The 20649-nt window shown below is 48.9% G+C and overlaps 1 protein-coding gene across 5 annotated transcripts in view; it reads right to left on the reverse strand.

Moving 5' to 3' along the window:
- Positions 1-1950: 1950 nt before the first annotated feature.
- Positions 1951-20649, reverse strand: part of LOC127007474 (proteoglycan 4-like) — a 65488-nt gene continuing 46789 nt past the window's right edge. Inside the window, exons 7-18 of one of the 5 annotated variants that reach the window (XM_050878542.1) lie at positions 20279-20464; positions 19761-19886; positions 19432-19631; positions 18651-18854; positions 15368-15460; positions 15095-15255; positions 14560-14682; positions 13201-13447; positions 12799-12939; positions 11778-12530; positions 6666-11109; positions 1951-3506 (exon numbers count right to left, since the gene is read on the reverse strand). In XM_050878542.1, coding sequence (XP_050734499.1) covers positions 2445-3506; positions 6666-11109; positions 11778-12530; positions 12799-12939; positions 13201-13447; positions 14560-14682; positions 15095-15255; positions 15368-15460; positions 18651-18854; positions 19432-19631; positions 19761-19886; positions 20279-20464 — 7740 coding nt within the window. In that variant the 3' untranslated portion in view covers positions 1951-2444. The remainder of the gene's footprint in view (positions 3507-6665; positions 11110-11777; positions 12531-12798; positions 12940-13200; positions 13448-14559; positions 14683-15094; positions 15256-15367; positions 15461-18650; positions 18855-19431; positions 19632-19760; positions 19887-20278; positions 20465-20649) is intronic. The other 4 variants (XM_050878547.1, XM_050878543.1, XM_050878545.1 and 1 more) reach the window with 4 other exon arrangements.

Consider the following 20649-nt stretch of genomic DNA (forward strand, 5'->3'; position numbering starts at 1 on the left):
TAATAACTGTGGCATCCAACCATATCACTAATACTATTAGCACTAAATCTATACATAACACCTTATCATGTATTGCGTCTAAATTCCCCTTTCCTTTCCTACTCGTCACTCCCGACCCACCCTAAATATGTCACTCTCCTCCACTGTGGCTTCATAGTCCATATTGGAGATGTTGGTGGCTTTTGGGACAAAGTGTCTGGTGTCCCTGTGACATAGGATGGCCCACGGCCTTGGGATGGCCGATCAAAGCAGGGAGAACGAGAGGCGACACCTCATCCAGGCTACAACGTGGCTCCTTGGCTGATGATTATTTTCTGAGATCAGTTCCGCGAGTCGTGCGTAGAAGCATCGGGCCCTGGGACCTATCCCTCCGGATGTGGTGAAGACGAGGGGGGTGAAACTGCCCTGATCCACATGTTGGATTCTTCCTGCCATTGTGTCTTTTTAATTTCATGGTGCTACCTACACATGTATTAATAGTTGTATAATCACACTCTGTCCTGCCTGGGGGTTGGGATGGCATGTTCCTCCCTTCTCCCTTGTTGTTTACCTGCAACAATAAACTATCAATCAATCAATCTTTCACCGTATGTCCTTGTCTTCTCCTGCTCGTTCCTGTGGTGGGCGGCTTCCATGGGCAGCTCACGGTGACAGGCAGCCATTGGGTCGAATATGCGGATGTCCATGAACGCCCGTTGTCCGCGCACTCAGAATCCACGGGCATTTAAATCAACCCTTGCCTCATGTGAGGTATTGGCCGTCCTGTACCGAAGATGTTCGCCGTCCAGGGGAAGCAGTGCCGGCTCGGTACTACTACTACTACTACTACTACTACTACTACTACTACTACCACCACTACCATTTCTGCAGCTGCTGCTGCTACTACTACTACTACTACTTTTTTATACGGCCTCCATCCATTAGAGTTGCGTTGTGAGAGGTATCTTTTCTCATATCCTTTCACAAAGCAATTCATTGGCCCCAGCCCGCCAGTGACAATGGCCAACAACCTACTACTACTACTACTACTAGCCTACTACTTTTACTACTACTACTACTACTACTACTACTACTACTACTACTACTACTCTACTACTATAACTACTACGTACTGCTGCTTCTGCTGCTGCTATTACTACTACTACTCCTGCTACTACTACTACTACTGCTACTACAACTGCTACTACTACTTCCACCAAGGCTGCTGCTGTTGCTATACTAATAAAAACAAACACTATTCCATCTGTTTTTTTCCTTTCGTTCTTTCTTTCCTTTCCTTTCTTCCTTTTGTTACTCTCTCTCTCTCTCTCTCTCTCTCTGTGTGTGTGTGTGTGTGTGTGTGTGTGTGTGTGTGTGTCCTTCAGCAAGGTCTGAGATCATGTCTCAAATGAGCGTGGAGTTCACGGCATACACACACGCACATCCGGGATGCGGGACACAACCACCACCTGACACCCATGCAGATCCATAGCCTACTCATTCACTGCTGGATTGAAGGATACTGGTCACCCGTCTCCACTCGGCCCGAGAATCGAACCCAGGTCCTCTCTTGGCAACCACAATGTTGCCTCTCCCCACCGCTTCGCCCAAGGACGAACAAAACATTACTCAAAGCGCCACTACAAACGTGTCCTGGGGGTCAAGAAGGGTGAATAATTGTTTACTTAAGGATGTTTATTATAAAATACTATATACACATTCAACACGGAATTACAGCGGTGCCCAATCTGGTAAAATAATTGTATATATATATATATATATATATATATATATATATATATATATATATATATATATATATATATATATATATATATATATATATATATATATATATATATATATATATATATATATATATATATATATATATATATTTATATATATATATATATATATATATATATATATATATATATATATATATATATATATATCTATATATCTCTCTCTCTCTCTCTCTCTCTCTCTCTCTCTCTCTCTCACACACACACACACACACACACACACACAACCATAAAACTAAAATTGGGAAATAATTAAATCAACAACAAAATTGTGTTTGTGCCAGACGGCCTTGCTTTTGTTGAACCTCAGGGCCGGAGGCCAAAGAAGACGCATGACCCTGCTGGACGGAGCCCGTGCCGTGGACAGACGCGGGTGGTGCCCACGGGACATGCTTCACATTCGAGTATTTGTAACAGTAGTTTGTGTGGATTGTGAAAGGCGCTGTATGTCTGGGTAAATGTAATATTATTTCACCGTGTCATGGTAAGCAGATCCTACAGTGTCATGAACTGTGAGGCAATGCTGCAAGTTGTCTACTGTTGAGGTGGATGTGTTATGGTAGGACGAGGACTGCTTCGTCTGCTGCTGCCGTGTTTGCCGAGGCCTGGCGCCGCTGTCGTCCCTCCGCGTTGCTATCACTATATGGTTGCTAACTGTTACTGACAGTCGACAGCCTCGGCCCAGTTACACATGCCGCCGACGGGGTCGAACACAAGATTTTGTGGGCAAGTGTACACCCAGCCGCGCACCAGCCCTCGCACGGTTTTGGAACATGAGATAAACTTCTTGCACGAGTCGGGGTGAGTGAAGTAGCCGGTGTCATAACACTGCACCGAGCCGTCGGGCATCAGCACCGCCTTGTCGGTCAGCGACGCCAAGTCGCCAAGCGTGCCCGTCAGTGCGCCGTCCAAGTCGTCGTAGTAGTAGTCAAAGTAATCAGTTCCTTCGAGGATCGCTGATGCCGGAGGGCCAGCTGGCGCTGGGGTCTGGTGGACCCGACTGAATGGAGGGCGCGTAGGGCGGGAGCTGCGGGGCGGGGATGTGGGTCGCGGTGTGGGCCTTGGTGTAGGTCGGGGTGGTCTGGGTCGCGGTGTGGGTTGTGGTGTGGTATCAATAGTCGCGGGTGTCGGGCGTGGGCGTGGGCGTGGGCGCAGGGGTCTTGGAGTGATGCGAGGTTGTTCAGAGGGCGTGGTGGGGGCCGGTGTGGTGGGGGCCGCTGTGGTGGGGACTGGCGTGGTGGGGGCTGGCGTGGTGACAGCCGGCGTGGTGGGGATGGCAGTGAAGAGAGAGAACAAGGAAGGTCTGACGGAGGTCAAGGCGGGTCTAACAGAAGTCTCCGGTGAGAAGGTGGTGAGCAGAACATCATCCTCGGGAAGTGCATCAAGTGGTTCCTCTACTGCTGGGCTGGTGAAGGTGACGGGGTCGGTGAAGGTGACGGGGCTGGTGAAGGTGACGGGGCTGGTTTCTGGGATCTCCGGGAACTCTGTAGCTGGGAACGTGCTGGGGGCCTCTTCCTCGGGGCGTGTGGGCCGCCGGGCAACCTCTACCAGGGGTCGTCGTGGGCGCTCTCGGGTCTCCGGGCGCTGGGTGTCGGGCTCAATGGGGGCGACGGTGGTGGTGGTGGCACGGGCCCGGAAGAAGTTTGGAGGCCTCGTTTGGGGGCGCGGGCGGGGGGTGGGCACACGAATCCTGGGCAGTGGGCGGGTCACCTCCTCCACCTACACGACACACGGGCGGGGAAGAGTGCATTAGAACCCCTCAAGGGCACACACACACACACACACACACACACACACACACACACACACACACACACACACGTTCTCTCTCTCTCTCTCTCTCTCTCTCTCTCTCTCTCTCTCTCTCTCTCTCTCTCTCTCTCTCTCTCTCTCTCTCTCTCTCTCTCTCTCTCTCTCTCTCTCTCTCTCTCTATTTCACACACACACACACACACACACACACACACGAGCACACTTTGTAATCTGAAAAAAAATCTATTATAATGCCTAAAATATACTAAGGGAGACAAGATTAAGACGAATATAACAGAATTAAAATAAAAAAATAATAAAATAATAAAGGAGAAAAGCTACGCCTTTCAGTTACTAATATCGTGAAACTAATTGAATAAGAACATGAAGCAGGAAAACTGAATATGAAAAAAAAAGTGCATTGAGGAGAGAGCAAGTAACATGTAGATAGGAGGACACATATAGTGCACATATAAACAGGAAAAAAACACCCAGGACAACGACAGTGACAACGACAACAAATACACTCAACAGAGACACGCGTCCTGTTTGATGGTCGGGGGTGGTGTAGAGCGAGGTAGTGCAGTGCAAAGGAGGAGGGGGTGGGACAGGAGGACGGCAGAAAGGGAAGGAGAATCATAAAAAGTCAAGTCACAGGATCAGACCGTACCAGAATTACATCTCTTCTTTTTTCAATCTTGTAGGTCTAATCGAAATTTTAAGAACCCAAGAAATGAGGGGAGGTGATGGATTCAGATGGTTGGTGCATTGAAGTATATATACATAGTTCATAGGCAACCAGAAAGATTAGAGTGGTGTGTGTGTGTATGTGTGTGTGTGTGTGTAGTGGTTGATTAACATAACGACTTCAGGGGGTATGGTCTCCCTTTTGAGAGGCACTGTACTTTATCGATAAGTTATATGCCATTATTTCAAAACGGGTGCTAGGAGGGGATGGTAGTTAACAAGGGGAATGGTTTGGGTTCATTATTTTCTAGAGGGAGTGCTATCCCCGCGTACTTCCCCCAACTCAATTAAAGTGCGTGTGCATGCGTGGAGTGCGATGATATGGTGCGTGGTGGTGGTGTGGCGATGCGGGTTGGTTACAGCAGCGTCGGAGTCTGGTAAGTGGTTGTACAATCTGGCAATGGTGTTGGTGGTTGCGTGGTATTAATTTCCCTTTTTCAATGCACGTAAATATTTTTCTGATATTTTTTCATTTAGTAGCCGTCATGATTTCGTACGGTCAATACTTTGAAGACAGTTTCGAAATGAGTCATCCTTACATTCCCGTTGTCTTCACTGGTCACTTATCGTTAGTTTATCGTTAGAGATAAATATTTAGCATCCCTGGTAAACTTGCAAGCTGTTCTGGGGGAAGGGCGAAGACATAATAAGGTCATATTCTCAAACCTTTCGGCGGCCAAGCACACATATTTAACATAGCTTTCGTAGGATTAGTGGGCATTTCCAAGGGTAGTTTTATGACCCTACTGGTAATTTGACAAAGATTCTACACCATGAACGTAAAGACACACTCGTGAGGAAGCGTTTAACCTCTTTTTGTCTTTCAGAAATACGTGAACGAGAAGGAAGAGTCCAAGATGACCGACCATAATTATTATGTTTATAGAAGAATAACTAAGTTACCCCAAAAAATTTCCATTGATGAAGAAAACGGTATATATAAGGGGAGACTAATACAATATTTCCCCTCATTTGTGGGGGGGACTTGATATTTTGCGTTTTACCATTCATAATTATGTCAGCAAGCTCTTACGTCTAGCGGACCAGTTTTTTTTAGTAAATTATAAGGTCAAACCACCATCCAGACCAAAGATGCACACACTCGTTTGGCGAACACCGTTACAAATTAGGAAGGGAAATAAATTTTTGCAGAACACAAAGTTTTAAATGGCAAAGGAAAACTCTTTCACCACGACTTTGTTTTCAGACGCACTGCTCCTGTTATTTATTATTCATTCATTATATTTTCTTGCGTTAGTGATAATGGCTCTGATTATTAGATGATGGTGATGGTGGAAATGATGGTGATGGTGATGTGTGTTAGGGGTGAGTGTGTCTTCAGCTAAACAGGTTATAGAAGGAGAGAAGGAAAAAGATGAGGAGGAAGAGGCAGGGGAAGGGAAAATGGGAAAAATCCAGTGGTGGCGTAACGTAATAGGTCAAGCAATACAGCACCACGAACGACAATACTGACAAAGTCTTCAAAGCAGAGGGAAATCAATACATTCTCTTATCCAACTCTTTAAGTCATTTAGTTTTGTCTTTTAAAGGGAAATGAGGAGAAGGAGGAGGAGGAGGAGGAGGAGGAGAGCAATCTGGAAGAGAGCACGTGTGTCACTTATACCAAAGGAGTTGCAGAACAATCAGAGCACACAGGTAGAGCCACCGCGGTACCGGGGTCTCTCCTGGTGACCTCTCACAGTCCCCTCTCCTCTCTTTGCCCTCCAAGTCCTGAAAGAGAAAAGTAAGTCCATCCAAGTCCAGCCGCTCATCAAGTCACGTAAAGGGTCGGTCAAACGTCAGTGTTGGGGGGTAGGGGTGGAGGGGTCAAGTTACTTAAAGGGTTATGATTATATACTATATATATAAACATTAATCAACATCATCTCATAGTCATGCTGCTATCGAAGATGCTAAGGGCATTCTGTGGTCAGTGAGTTACACAACTTATACTTGGCGGTCAAGTGCTGTGCTACGATCAACTTTTTACTTCTACGTTTTAACTTGCATCTTTACTTATCCTTCATTACTCAGTCAACTCTGCTACTGTACATAATACGTCAATCTGGGTGCGTTGTCCACCCGCAGCACATGCACCCCTACACATGCGGGTTACCCCTGCACACTCCAGCTTACTGTCGATGAGTTCAACAACTACCCACTATGTACAGGGAGGAAGGTGAAGAGGGGGCAGGGGGCTGGAGCAGGATGGATGGGTTGAGGGAAGATACGGGGGGAAGAGGTAGGTATGGGGAAAGGAAGTCGAGAGGAGGTTTACACATATGTACAGTCCAGAAGCATACACCTTCACGCATACAAACGCTACACCCGCCACCGAGGAAGGAAGGAGAAAGAGGAAGTGGAACCAGGGATAATTACGTGAATGGGGGAGTCGTCGTTCCCGGGCCTCTTCCTCCTCTGCGGGTCGGGGACTAGGGCGGGGGACCGCTCGCCCCCCACCGGGTGTTCCTGGGCCCCTGACTCCCCCTCCTTTACCCTCCCGGCACCTACCTCCTGTAGGTGCACAGGAGGAAGGTGGAGGCGAGAGTAGGCGCCTCGGTCCCCGATGGCGGCGGACGGCCCCGCATGCGGCCCCACGCCTCGACCCCTCACACCCTTGCGTATGGGCGCCTGTTTGTGAGTGTTGAAAGTGGCTGTAGTGGGTGTGTCGTGTGTGTTGGAGGTGGTGGTGGGTGATGGTGGAGATAATGATGATGAGGTGGATGCGGTTGTGGGGTCGAGGCTATGGGACTTAAGGTCGCCGTAGAGGAAATCTTCATCGTAGTAATAGTAATCCTCGAAGTTGAAGTTTTCAAGATTCAGGAAGGGTTGATGCGAATGCAGGCTCCCGCCGGCATTTGCTGCTTCCAGCGCCGCGTCAGACTGAGAGTCATGCACAAACACAGCAGGAGAATCCTTGCCCTCCCTTATCCTCGAGTGGAGAGTCCCGTCATGCAAAGTATCCCTCGAAGTTTCAGAAAAGACCTCAGTATCATGCACCGTTAAAGAAGAAGAGGGAGGGGGAGGAGGGCTACGGAGAGACTCGCTGGGGAAGTGAGATGTTTCAAGGGGTTTATGGAGGGCGTTTGTCTCTCCCGCCACCACCACTACTTTTGAAGTGAGGGACGCCGAGGGCTCTACAGGGTCTGTGGCTACGGCAGGGGGCGCTGGGGTTAGGGAAGTCTCAGAGGCAAGTGAGGTAACTCCAACCTGGTTAGAGGTAGGGACAGTTGTTTGGGTGTCCGTGTGTACAGTGTCAGTTTGTGTCTGGGTAGCGTCTGTTTGGGTTGTGTCAGTTGTCTGTGTCGCGTCATCGCCCCTCGTCAGTTCCCTGCCGCGTGGGTCAAGCGAGCTACCGCCGTGAGCCGTTGCCTCTTGTGCAATGTAATCGTGGGAAGCAAAGTCGTTCTCTGTCGTGTAGTAATAGTCAAAGGATGAAAAATCGCTTTGCGGCAAGTGATCATCGAATGCCGTATAGTCATGCTCTGCCCCGGCCTGGCTATGCGTGACATCAGCGGTCTGTGCCGTCTGGTCACTCTGCGTATGATTCTGCGTCGCAAACTCGCTCTCCGCCACATAGTCATAAATGCCGTAGTAATCATAATCTGCGTACTGCTCCGTCTGAGAGGTGTGAGCACTTTGTTCTTTCATGTCGTGTTGTGTGACAATATAATCCTGCGCAATACCTTCGTCTTGAACTGCTGTATCATCATATGTAACAGTGGTGTGCTGTGTTGTCAGGCTATCATCTGCAAAAGTGTCGTGTTGTGTTGTAAAGCTATCCTCTGCAAAAGTGTTTCCTTGTGTTGTTAGGTTATCCTCTGCAAAAGTGTCGTGTTGTGCTGTAAGGCTGTCCTCTGCAAAAGTGTCGTGCTGTGTTGTCAAACTATCCTCAGAAAAAGTACTTTGCGTTGACAGGCTATCTTCTGCAAAAGTGCTTTGTTGTGTTGTCAGACCAGCCTCTGCAACATTATCGTGTTGTATTGGTGGAACATCCTCTGCAACAGCGGTGTGTTGTGATGCTGTTTCATCCCGTATAATAGTGTCGCGTTGTGTCACTGGAATGTCCTCTGCAACTGAGACATATTGTGTCACCGTATCATCTTTAGCAAAATTGTCGTGATGTGATATTTTGGTATCCTGTGTAACAGTGTCATGATGTGCTGTCGGAACTTGAACAACTCGGCCGCGGGATGTTACACGGACTGGTGATGCTAAGCGACCACGTGATGGTGATGCTAAGCGACCACGTGATGTTACACGACCACGTGACGTAACACGACCACGTGACGTAACACGACCTTGTTGCGTGTCATGGGTGCCGTGTGACCAGTAGTCTTCATAATCCCCGTGGCCACCCTGAGCATCGTAGTCTGCGTACGTCCAGTCTGTGTCCGTATAATGGCCATCCTCGGCATAATAGTCAGCATACGTCAAGTAGTCTGTTGCGACTGCCTGGCCACCATGTGTTACTTGGGTGCCCTGTGTTACCTGGCCATCTTGAAGACCCTGGTCAGTCTGTGTAACCTGGGTGTCCTGTGCCATGTGCTCTGCCTCTGTCACGTTGTCTGTAGGAGCATCTGTCACTTGCGTGTCATGTGTCGTGTTGGCATCTTGGGGCACGAAATCTGCCTCTGTTGCGTACTCTGCGTCTGTCGCCTGAACGCCTTGTGGTGCAGGGCTTGCCTCCGTCACGTAGTCAGTCTCTGTCACGTAGTCTGTCTCTGTCACATAGTCTACACCTGCCACATGGCCATGTTGTAAAGTATTGTCTGTCACTGTCACAGAGTCTAAATCTGCTGTATCGGCATCTTGAGTCACATAATCATCCTGGGTCACATGGACACCCTGGGCAACGTAGTCTGTTTCTGTAACATCGAATGCATCAATGAAGTGGCCATCATGTACTAGGTCTGTATCAGTAACATTGCCTTCCTGTGCTAAATGTGCTGTCTCAATGACGGGGCCATCCTGTGCCGTATAATCTGTGTCTGCCACGGGGCCATCCTGCGCCACATTGTTTGCATCAGTGACATTGGTATCCTGTACCAAATAGTCTACATCTCCAACATGACCATCGTGTGCTACGTAGTCGTACTGTGCATATAAGTCTTGCGGAAAGTGGTCATAATCGTAATAATCGTAAGTTGTGGCGTCATGCTGTGTCTCTTTACCTACAGGATCCTGTGTCCCAAAGTTGTCCTTTGACACACTCTTAGTCAACACGTTGCCGTGAATCACGTGGCCGTGAGAAACAGAGGCAGCGGGCTCCACCACCAAGTCACTTATCGTGGCGTGGGCGGCGAGAGGTGCGGTGTTTTCGTCCAGGTGGCCGCCGTGGAGCCAAAGGTCATGAGGCGTACCAACAATGTCGTCGGTAATGCCTTCGTTCACCAGTTTCTCGATGCGCGACACTATGTCATCTGGGGAAAGGAGTGCGTTCTTGATCAGATGTTTGGGAGTTGCGTGGTGTGGCTCGATCACGTGGTGTGGATCGGCGGTGTGATCTGCTCTGAAAAGGTGTTTCTGTCTTGGGATGTGGCCCTGGACAATGTGGTGTCGCTCTGTAGTAAGGCGTTGGTCAAGGGTGTGGTGCTGGTCTGTGGTGTGGTGTTGGTCTGTGGTGTGATGCTGGTCAGGGGTGTGATGTTGGTCTGTGGTGTGGTCTGTGGTGTGGTCGCATGGCCTGTGGTCTTGCTCTGCCACTTGTTCTGTGGGGTAGTCAACATCTAAGTGGTGCCCTGTAATGTGGTGTTCTGTGTGGTCGAATACCAGCTGGTGTTGCTCTGTTGTTTGCTGTTCATTGGTGTGGTCTGTGGGAGCCAGGAGCTGTTTTCCCTGTGCTTGCGCCTCCTGGACCACCTCGTTCTTGGAATGGCTGGGCAGGTCGGTCTCTGCCACTGGAGTGTCCCCGTCAAGGAATTCATCGTCGTAATAATAATAGTCCTCTATCTGGAAGTCATCCACAATCCCTGCTACAGAGGAGGCGTCGGCTATGTGTGTGTGCTCATGGGCTGGCACTAGCTCGTTGTCACCAGCCGTGACTGTCTCAGTGGCCTCCTCAGTGAATGTGTCAGTCACAGGTATAGGTGAGGCTTCCGTGGGAGACTCAGTTGGAGGCTCTTCGGTAGGCTCAGCCTCCTGTGGGGGTGCAATGCCAAAGGGCACCCTGATGGGCATGAGTTTGGGCACGGTGGGTACAGGCCGCGGGCTGATTTCTGGGACGTTCATTAAGGAAAGCACGCCGCTGCCAGGAGTCACCTGAGGCACCTCTTCACCTTGAGTCACCGGTGTTACGACCCTGGGGATAAGTCTGTGGCCCGCAGAGACTCTCCTCCGCGATGAGGATACGCGCGTGCGAACTGGTGCCACTCGAATGCGGGCAGCCGGCTCTCGGCGATAGACTCTTTGACTGCGGGGCGCAATGTCATTGGTTATGTCTTCTTCAAGTGGTCGGGGGGAAGAGTAAGGGTCAGCAAGTGTTAGTGTAGCTAAGTCAGACTGGTCAGTACCCAGCGCCTCTGCCTCCCCAGGGGCGGACAGCGAGGGTTTTTTCGCCTCAGCGCCCGACTCAGGGAGCCCGGCTGAGGAAGGAGCTGCAGTACCCGGAGAATGAGCTAAACCATCATGCAACAGATTTTCCACTATATCCTTTTTGGGGACGGGAACTACTGAGGGCGCTGATGTTGGAGGCACCACCAGAGGTTGAGAGCTGACGAAGGACGAACTTACGGGTGGGTTGGTCACCTCTGGCTCCGCGGGGGTGAGGGGGGCGTCCGTGGTCGCGGGGGTGGCTGGGCGGTCTCGCTGAATGGTGACGTACCTGATGGAAAAAAAAGAACATTCAATAGAACAATGAAGTGACACAGCCGCCAGTGGTTCCTCACGAGAAGGACGGAACCCAATAGCGTACAGGAAGTCAGATTAGTTACTATAGATGCAAATTCATGGTTAATTATTATTTAGATCATGAGCACAGCAGCTTTTAAACATGAAAGAGGCGTTATGGCTGAAAGGCGCTGAGTTAGGTTGAGCGATATAAGCAATGATGAACACAGCACCAGCCGCAGGTGACTCGCCCTTCACTCACGGCGGCGAGGCTGTCGGGGAGTGGAAGTAACACACCAACACTTTACGAAGGAGAGATGTTTTAGGATTAGCGATTAAGAATGTTATAAATATATACAAATAGTACAAAGCAACATAGCTCCAAAGTTTCAGAAAAAAAGACAAGTTTTCAGACCGAAAAAGAGCCGGCTGAGTAAGTGGGAGTGTGAAGGGAAAGAATGAGGCGATTGACAGTCAGTGCGGCGCTGGTCCTCCCACGCCATTGTTGTCCTGAGGAGGCCAACACTGGTGGCGCTGAAGCAGACATGACACTCACCAACAAAAAGCACACAGAACAGAGCAAGAATAAAGCAGCATCTCCTGAGGCAAGCAGAGACATACGGCCCAACGTGGCAGCCCTGCATGTCACGGTCAGGGTGGTACCTTGGTGGGGAGGGAGATCTGCCCTCTAGCCCTTCTGCTGCACTAACTGTGGCCTCAGTGCCGGAGAGGGGAAGAGTGGCGGTAGGGGAGACCCTTGAGCGGGTAATGGTCACGTACTCAAGAGTTGGCTCCTGCGGGAAAAGAGTGTCGGCTGCTGGCGTCACTCTGCTGGAGGTCGGTGGCCGTTGTCTCTGAATGACGACGTACTCAAGGTCTCCCGTGGAAGGATCACCACCAGCCGTTGTCTCAGTCTCGGGCTGGGCGGCAGGACGCTGTCTCTCGATGGTGACGTACTCGAGGTCTCCCGTGGAAGGATCACCACCAGTCGTTGTCTCAGTCTCGGGCTGGGCGGCAGGACGCTGTCTCTCAATGGTGACGTACTCGAGGTCTCCTGTTGAGGGATCGGCTTCCCTCGCCTCGCTCTCGGGCTGAGTGGGTCTGCTTTGAACTGCAGGACGTTGTCTTTCGATTGTGACATATTCACGGCGTCCCGTGGTGGGGGCATCGGCTTCTCTCTTCTCACTCTCAGGTTGGGCCGGGCGGCTCGGACGCTGTCTGTCAATACTGACATACTGGCGGCGTCCTGAGGTAGTGCCGCCCTCCCTAGTCTCACCCGTTTCCTCCGGCTGGGCGGGGGCGGTCGGACGCTCCCTCGAGATGGTGGTGTACTGCGGCCGGGCGTTCACTTCGCCCCGAGAGTCCTGGCGACTGGGGGCAGCGCTGTCCTCAGTGGCAGGAGCGGGCGTCTGAGCTCTGTGGGAGATGCAGCAATACCTTGACCTCTCGGCACTTACACTGGGCAGGGATGGCAAGGCGGCGGGATTAGTCGTGACGCCACTGATAATGTTCAAGAGAGAGACTGCCATGGGGCACTGCAGGGTTTCCCGAGGTTGGGGCGTGAGGCTAAGATATAATTTATATTGCGACCAGACAACTATTGGGGAAAGGGGAGGGAGAAGATCAGGCAAACATGGACTTCTACCACACAACTACAAGGGGGTGGCTGGGACGGAAAACCTACCTGTCTCGGGAGATGCTGCTGTACTGAGGGCGAGTGCGAGCGCCGAGTCCTTCTCCAGCAGCAGGGGCGTCCTGGGCCTCTGGTGTCTCACTGGCAGCAGTCGAGTCCCTGGAGAACTGATTACCTCCCGAGTTATGGAACCTAGAGAATCAGGAGAATGAAGAAGAGGATGAGGAGGAGGACAGGAAATGCAATGATTAAAAAGAAAGTAAAACAAGTGCAAGAAGGCAAACATACGAATACGAATATGATGAATAAATTGACGAGAACAAGGAAAAGAACGAAGGAAAAGGACGATGTAGAAGAAGAGGAGAGGGGGAGATAGAAAGAGACAAATAGGAAACATCAATACAAACTCTCCAGTCTCCACATTCAACAAACAGATGTACTCTCCAAACTCACTGTCTGCTGTCGACGTCGGGGCTCTCCTCTACGGGCGGGTTATCCTCGTAGTCGTAGTAGTAGTATTCGTCGTCCTGGTAATAGTCGTCGAGGTAGGAGTAGTCAACGGGGATCTCGGTGGTGGTGGGGATGGAGGTTGAAGATGGCGGCGTTGTGGCGCCTGCACCGCCTCGGTTCCTATTGTTGGTGCTACACTTGGCCCGCGTGGGGTGATCACAGCCGTCGATCGTCTTGCTGAACACCAAGTCTGAGGGGAGGGAAAGGATGAGGGGCGATGTCACAAAGTCTGGCATAAGGGAGTAAGGAATGAGGGTAGAGATAAAATACGGTGACTGGTTCCGAATATCAAGGTAAAGTTTGGCTGGAGAAAGGAAGGAGGGAAGAAAGGAAGTAAGTGGTATGATATGACAACAGGCAGATGGGAGAACGAGGAACAGATGTGAGAAAAATAATGGAGGGACAGATGGGAGCGCGAGGAAAAGGTGTGAGGAATAAGGAATAATTAGAGGGACAGATGAGAGTGTGATCTTAATCTTGATCTTGATGTCACAAGTGGCTTGAGATTTCTCCCCAGTCAGGCCTTTGTGGGGAGCAAGAATTAGAGGGAGGGATGGGGGCGTGAGGAAGAGATATGAGGATCAAGAATTAGAGGGACGGATCGGGGCGTGAGGAAGAGATATGAAGAGCAAGAATTAGAGGGAGGGATGGGGGCGTGAGGAAGAGATATGAGGAGCAAGAATTAGAGGGAGGGATGGGGGCGTGAGGAAGAGATATGAGGAGCAAGAATTAGAGGGAGGGATGGGGGCGTGAGGAAGAGATATGAGGAGCAAGAATTAGAGGGACGGATGGGGGCGTGAGGAAGAGATATGAGGAGCAAGAATTAGAGGGACGGATGGGGGCGTGAGGAAGAGATATGAGGAGCAAGAATTAGAGGGAGGGATCGGGGCGTGAGGAAGAGATATGAGGAGCAAGAATTAGAGGGAGGGATGGGGGCGTGAGGAAGAGATATGAGGAGCAAGAATTAGAGGGAGGGATGGGGGCGTGAGGAAGAGATATGAGGAGCAAGAATTAGAGGGAGGGATCGGGGCGTGAGGAAGAGATATGAGGAGCAAGAATTAGAGGGACGGATGGGGGCGTGAGGAAGAGATATGAGGAGCAAGAATTAGAGGGACGGATGGGGGCGTGAGGAAGAGATATGAGGAGCAAGAATTAGAGGGACGGATCGGGGCGTGAGGAATATTCGGGTGATTGAAAGGTGTATCAGGAACAGATGTATGGCGGGTGAATGTGTGTAAAAAAAGTTTTTCAAAAAAGACATGATCAAGCCTTAAATATCAGGATGTAGGGAGCGAGGGTTACCTGAGGGGCAGGTGAAGGCGTGGGCCACAACGCCGAGCCCCGAGGCCCCGGAGTTGAGGCACCAGTAGTACTTGTGGCAGTCGTCGGGGTTTGGGAAGAAGCCCTCGCGGCGACAGGCGAAGCCTGGCGAGTGTGAGACGAGGAGGGTGAGTGACGACGACCACGACGACGACAACAATGATAAAAGTGCTACTACTACTACTACTACTACTACTGCTATTACGATTACTACTACTACTACTACTACTACTACTACTACTACTACTACTACTACTATTACTACTACTACTACTATTAATACTACTTCTACTGCAAAATCTCACATAGCAGTCTTACTCATTGAAGAAATAAAGAGTAAAAGAAAGAATAAATCTAATAAATCAGTGACCATCTATCCATCTCAAAGGACTCAATTATAATCAGTCATTTAATCAATTCTCATCTATCTATCTATTTATCTATCTATCTATCTATCTACGGTATTTACTTATCTGCCCCTATGTCTATCTATCTATCTATCTATCTGTCCACTCACCGCTGACGGCTTTGGGGGTGGTGGGAGGCGCAGGGGTGTTGAAGGGGTCAATGGTAGTGGTCGAGGTGGTTCGTCGTCCGCCAGCTGGTCGTCGCCGGGCACCTGGTCGCCGCCTGGTGCTTGGGTCTGCCTGCGTGGGCGTGCGGGGTGTGGTGGTGGGCCTGAGAGGGAGGGAGAGGGAGGTGAGTGAGCGAGTGAGTGAGTGAGTGAGTGAGTGGCTGTCAATTTTATGTATGTAAGTATGTATGTTTCTACCTGAGCGTGGTCGTGTACCTGGGGGTGGTGGTGGTCGTGGTGGTGGTGGTGTCGGCGGAGGGTCGGCGTCTGTTCTTGAGGCGGGAGGACAGGCTGGCGGGGCGGCGGATCCTGATGTAGCAGTAGGCGGGAGAGAGGACGGGAGAGAGGGGAGGGAAGGGGGCGTTAGCTGGGCATGAGGAGGCGAGGAAAACATCAAGAAAACAACAGGAAACACACACAGGCAATACAGAGCAAAGGAAAGTGAGGTTTAATGTGACAAAGAAAGTATATTGAGGCAACCCTAAAGAACACCAGTGGAAGGCAAACTAATAGGTGAAAAAAATAACTGTGGAATTCCATGAAACCGAAAGACATCTTGACCTACCTAATATGAATCTCAAGGAAAAAAAATAATAAAAGAAATAAAACAAAAGTGAGAGGGAAACGAAAACAAGTAAAATATGAATAAACATTACATACACAAACAGTAATCCTGCTGGTAATGCTCTTGCAAAATAAATATAGAACGACATCAATAAATAAATATAATGTATGTTAAAAATATATAGTTTTGTCATTCACGAGCATGTTTAGAATATACAGTAAATATCACGTTTGTAAGTCTTAAAATCATCCATCTGTAAGTAATACATGCGTACATTCACAGGTTATTATTATTTTTATTGTTATTATTATTATTTACTACTACTACTGCTACTACTACTACTACTACTACGTTTTCCTTAAAGCTACAATGGACATGGTGAAAAGTGAAGTGTTGACGCCTGGAACAATCGCGATGGTACTGGAGGACGGAGCTCATATTATAATTGTCACGCCGCGGCCCACACGTCACTCTGCACTCCCCGCCAAGCAGAGCACGTGACTTTGAATGAGCCTCACACATTCTCGCTCCCCACTGCGTCACCCAAGCACACACACACACACACACACACACACACACACACACACACGTTACGCTCAAGTACAAACATTATCAATACGTACTGTCCCAGACATCATCACCACTACATCAAACACTATAGTGATCATAATCCCCACATATGACACACTACCATCACCAGTGGTGGGCACCGGTAACCGAAAAGCTAGCTTTACTAACTGGTAATCCACTAACTAAAAAGTAAGCTTCGCTTACGCTAAACGACTAAAATGATAAAGAAATTAGTGGAAGCTAACGCTAACCGCTAACTTATTTTCATATGGATTTAGCTTCGGTTTAGTATTTTCGCTCTAAAACTCTTAAAAACAGACCTAGTGACCTGAAATTTCAATATGTTGTAGCGTAGACATAGAGCTTTCCGATTACCCTACTTTAAGGCGTAATTTGCCCTAAAGTGGAAGCCCTGGAATTATTGCGACATGTGGCTCAACTGGTGCTGTGTCTGCCCACAACGGACAACAACAAACCTGTATGAATTTCTTAGTGGACTTAAAGTTAGTAGAAGAGGAACTACGTTTAGCGGAAGCTAATTGGTCCGCTAACTGTTTCCAAGGTTAGCGAAAACGCTAACCAGCTAACGAAAAAGTTAGCTTCGCTAATTAGCGGAACCGTGCCCACCACTGACCAGTACATTATATCGTTGTTGCTGCCACATCCCGCATTACAACTGCCCAACCCACCCGTTACACCATACATGCACACTACTATAGCAACCTCACTACAATACCATCTCGTACCATATATTACGGATTCTGCGCTATCCCTATTCAACCCTTACATGGCATTATATTTCTGCAGCATAAATAAAGCACAAATATCACACAGCTTGTCACTGCTGCCATCTCTAGATCACATTACCATTCTGAAGCATACACAAACTCAACTATCACATAACTTTTACTACGGCCATCTCTACATCACATTACCATTCTGAAGCATAAAGAATCTAAACCATATCACATAACACATCACTACTGCCATCCCTATATCACATTGGCATTCTGAAGCATAAACTAAACTATATCACCCAACACATCACCACTGCCATCTCAAATCTTATCTCTCAGCTTATCACAAACCTACACAGCACAGCACAACGCAACACAACGCCAAGGGGTAGTTGGTGAAGGGAGTGTGGTGATGGCATGCAAGGTTTAGGTACGACGGATGACCTCATTAGTGTTGCGAATCATGCACGACGTTATTGTGCAGTTACGATGATCCGCCGAAGCCTCGTGAGAACCTTTGGGAGTTACTGAGACCCTTCACGATGATTGTCTTTTCGTGTGGTTTTATATCAGTCAGTCATGCAGAGAGAGAGAGAGAGAGAGAGAGAGAGAGAGAGAGAGAGAGAGAGAGAGAGAGAGAGAGAGAGAGAGAGAGAGAGAGACGAGCAGAGAGACGAGCAGAGAGAAAGTTCCAAGAATGTGATATTGGAAAGCAGTTGTAATAAAAAAAGTAGATGTTTTGAGATTCTTGGTTTTCTTTACTTTTTACTTTACTGTTCACTGTTGTTGTTGTTGTTGGTGGTGGTGGTGTTGTTGTTGTAGTTGTTGTTGTTGTTGGTGGTGGTGGTGTTGGTGGTGGTGGTGGTGGTGGTGGTGTTGGTAGTGGTGGTGTTGTTGGTGTTGTTGTTGTTGTTGGTGTTGTTGTTGGTGGTGGTAATGTTAGAGGAGAGAAAATGAGAATGAGAAAACAATGAAGTGAAGAAGAAAGACGATGATGATTAGGACAACAACAATTATATGAGATGAGGATGATGGACAGATTATATTACTGGAGATAAATGGAAAACTGTAGAAAGAGAGAAATAAACAAACAAACAGAGAGATTTATATAACGGTGAAACGATAACAAGACATGAAAAAAAACCCGGAAACAAAAAAAAAAAAAACAAAAAAAATCAACATACAAATGAATGAAATCTAGAAAGCCTGAGGGAGACAATAAATAAGAGAAAGTAATGATCCTTGACAACACAGTAAAATAAAAATAACAAACACATTTTAATTATTATCACATTGTTAATTGTTAATAACCACACGCATTCCCATCTCACCCCTATTATTTCTTCCGTCATTCTTCTTGCATATATACACCGGGTAAAACATTCTCGTGTAATCAATCTATAACCTGAAAATGACCTCGGTAACCACACGAAACACATCAAATCAACAAAAGAAGCGCGTGCAGGGAATTGGAATCCTTAAAAGCATAAAAAAGCGTGGCATTCGCTCCTAGATACGGGTTATGGTGACGTTTAAATCCACCGAGGCGAGCAGGAGGGTGGGGAGGTTGCGTCGGTACAAATGGATGCTGTTGCTTGCTCTCTCCTCCTGTCTCTCGCATTTATACCTTTCCCCGGTGGTCCTGGGTGGGTCGGGGAACTGGGTGTCTTGGAAGCGGGTGCGGGTGCGGGTACGGGTCCTTGGGGCGGGCGTGGTTGTGGTGGTGGTGGTTGGGTCCTCTCTTTGCTGGAAGCGGGTGCGGGTGCGAGTGTTGGGTCTGGTGGGCCGTCTTCGCCTCGTGTCGGTCTCTTTCGTGGGAGGTTCGGCTATTCTGTAAGTGTGTAGCATGTGTGTGTACAAGGGAGGTGTCTCTGTGCGTTACTGTAGGTGTACATGGGTGGAAGGAGGTGTGTGTGTGAGAGAGAGAGAGTGTGTATGTGTGAGCGTATGTGTGTGTGGGGTATATGGGGTGTACTCAAGGGTTCACTCAGTGGGTGTGTGGGTGGCTGGGCACTGCACCCGGGCACACTGAGCTTCTAGGAGCAATGGTTTACTTACTGTACTGACTGACAGAATGACTGACTCCTTGACAACGGATGACTCATACGCTCATTCACTCCGTTAATCATTCACGCAAAATGACAGCTGCAGGAGAGCACAGTACTCACCCTTTATCACGGACGTCCATCTGCCCCTCACCTCCCAAAGCAATCACACGGGAATAAATTGTACCACGAAAATGTCAACCCTTATGAAATTGAGGGAGGCGATCCACACCCAACGCCAAGAACACACTCGGCACTGCTGTGAATTAAGTGAAAAAAAGGGCGATGGGGCACCTGGAAGTCACTACACAAGATTGATGGAGAATTAAAGACTTGTGGTATCCAACTGAAGCTGAGACTTACTCCTGTGCCGGCACGGGGGACTTCTGCAGGTTCCTGGCCTCGTTGAGAGTCTCATCCACGCCGCCCTCAGTGCCGAAGAGAGCCTTTTTGCCGGCCTCCACCAGCGGGTACTGCTCGCCGTTGCAGATGCCACGGAAGTCGTCGTTGTCCAGACTCCAGTACATGATGCCGCCCAAGCCGTTTTCGCGCACGTACTCCGCCTGTGTGTGTGTGTGTGGGGGGGGATAATGTACTCGAAAAGTTTTTAAGATTTAAATAGTTTCTCTTTTTCTTTCTGTTCAATACGTGACACATTTCTTGTCGATAGTCTGCTGGTGTAATTGCCTCACCTTCCTGGCCACGATCTTCTCGTCGTCGTAGCCGACCCACTGGTCTCCTTTGAAGGCGTAGGGCCCGATGCGTCGCGGGAACGGCTTGCGCACCGACCAGCCGTGGGACGCAATGTTTTCACATACCTGCACGGGGAGCAAACACGATAGAGGCAAACAGAACACCCTAAAATTAATGATATTTTTGTCAGTTCCAGTTAAAAGTATAGAAAAAGCTTAGAATAGTTTCTTTCCTGCAAAACAAACGTAGATACAAAAGTATATTTACTTAGTGCCCTAAGAACACAGGAGTTCCTTGTTCCCATGTGTATCATGTCACTCTTTTGCATTTAGGTTTTCCTTCCATGCAACAAAGCATCATCTTAACACTGCATACATTTTTGACCCAACTAATCCCATGTTGTCTCTGTCTATACTTACATTAGTGCCCAACCTTCCTTATTTTGCATACTATTTCAACATCGATCGTTAGCAACTTCTATACAGAAAAATAATGATCAAGATGTCTGACTCCTCACCTCGTAGAAAGCCATGAAGCCCTTCTCTTTGGTGTAGGTGCCCTCCTCACCCGGGCCGTTTGCTGAGGCGCCGAAGTCGGTGAAGTTCCCGTCCAGCAGCGTGTAGGAACGGCCGTAGGTGGGGATGCCAATCACCAGCTTGTCCGCGTCGGCGCCCAGCTCGATGTAGTACTTGACCGTCCAGTCCTGCGGCGCGGGAAGAACACTCAGACACACACACACAATGACAGGAACATACACGTAGGACACCAGCACTCGTACACACGCACACAATGACAGGGACATACACGTAGGACACCAGCACTCGTACACACGCACACACTGACAGGAACATACACATAAGACACCAAAACGCACACACGTCCCCATAC

This window comes from Eriocheir sinensis, chromosome 35 (assembly GCF_024679095.1).
Source record: "Eriocheir sinensis breed Jianghai 21 chromosome 35, ASM2467909v1, whole genome shotgun sequence".
NCBI lineage: Eukaryota > Metazoa > Arthropoda > Malacostraca > Decapoda > Varunidae > Eriocheir > Eriocheir sinensis.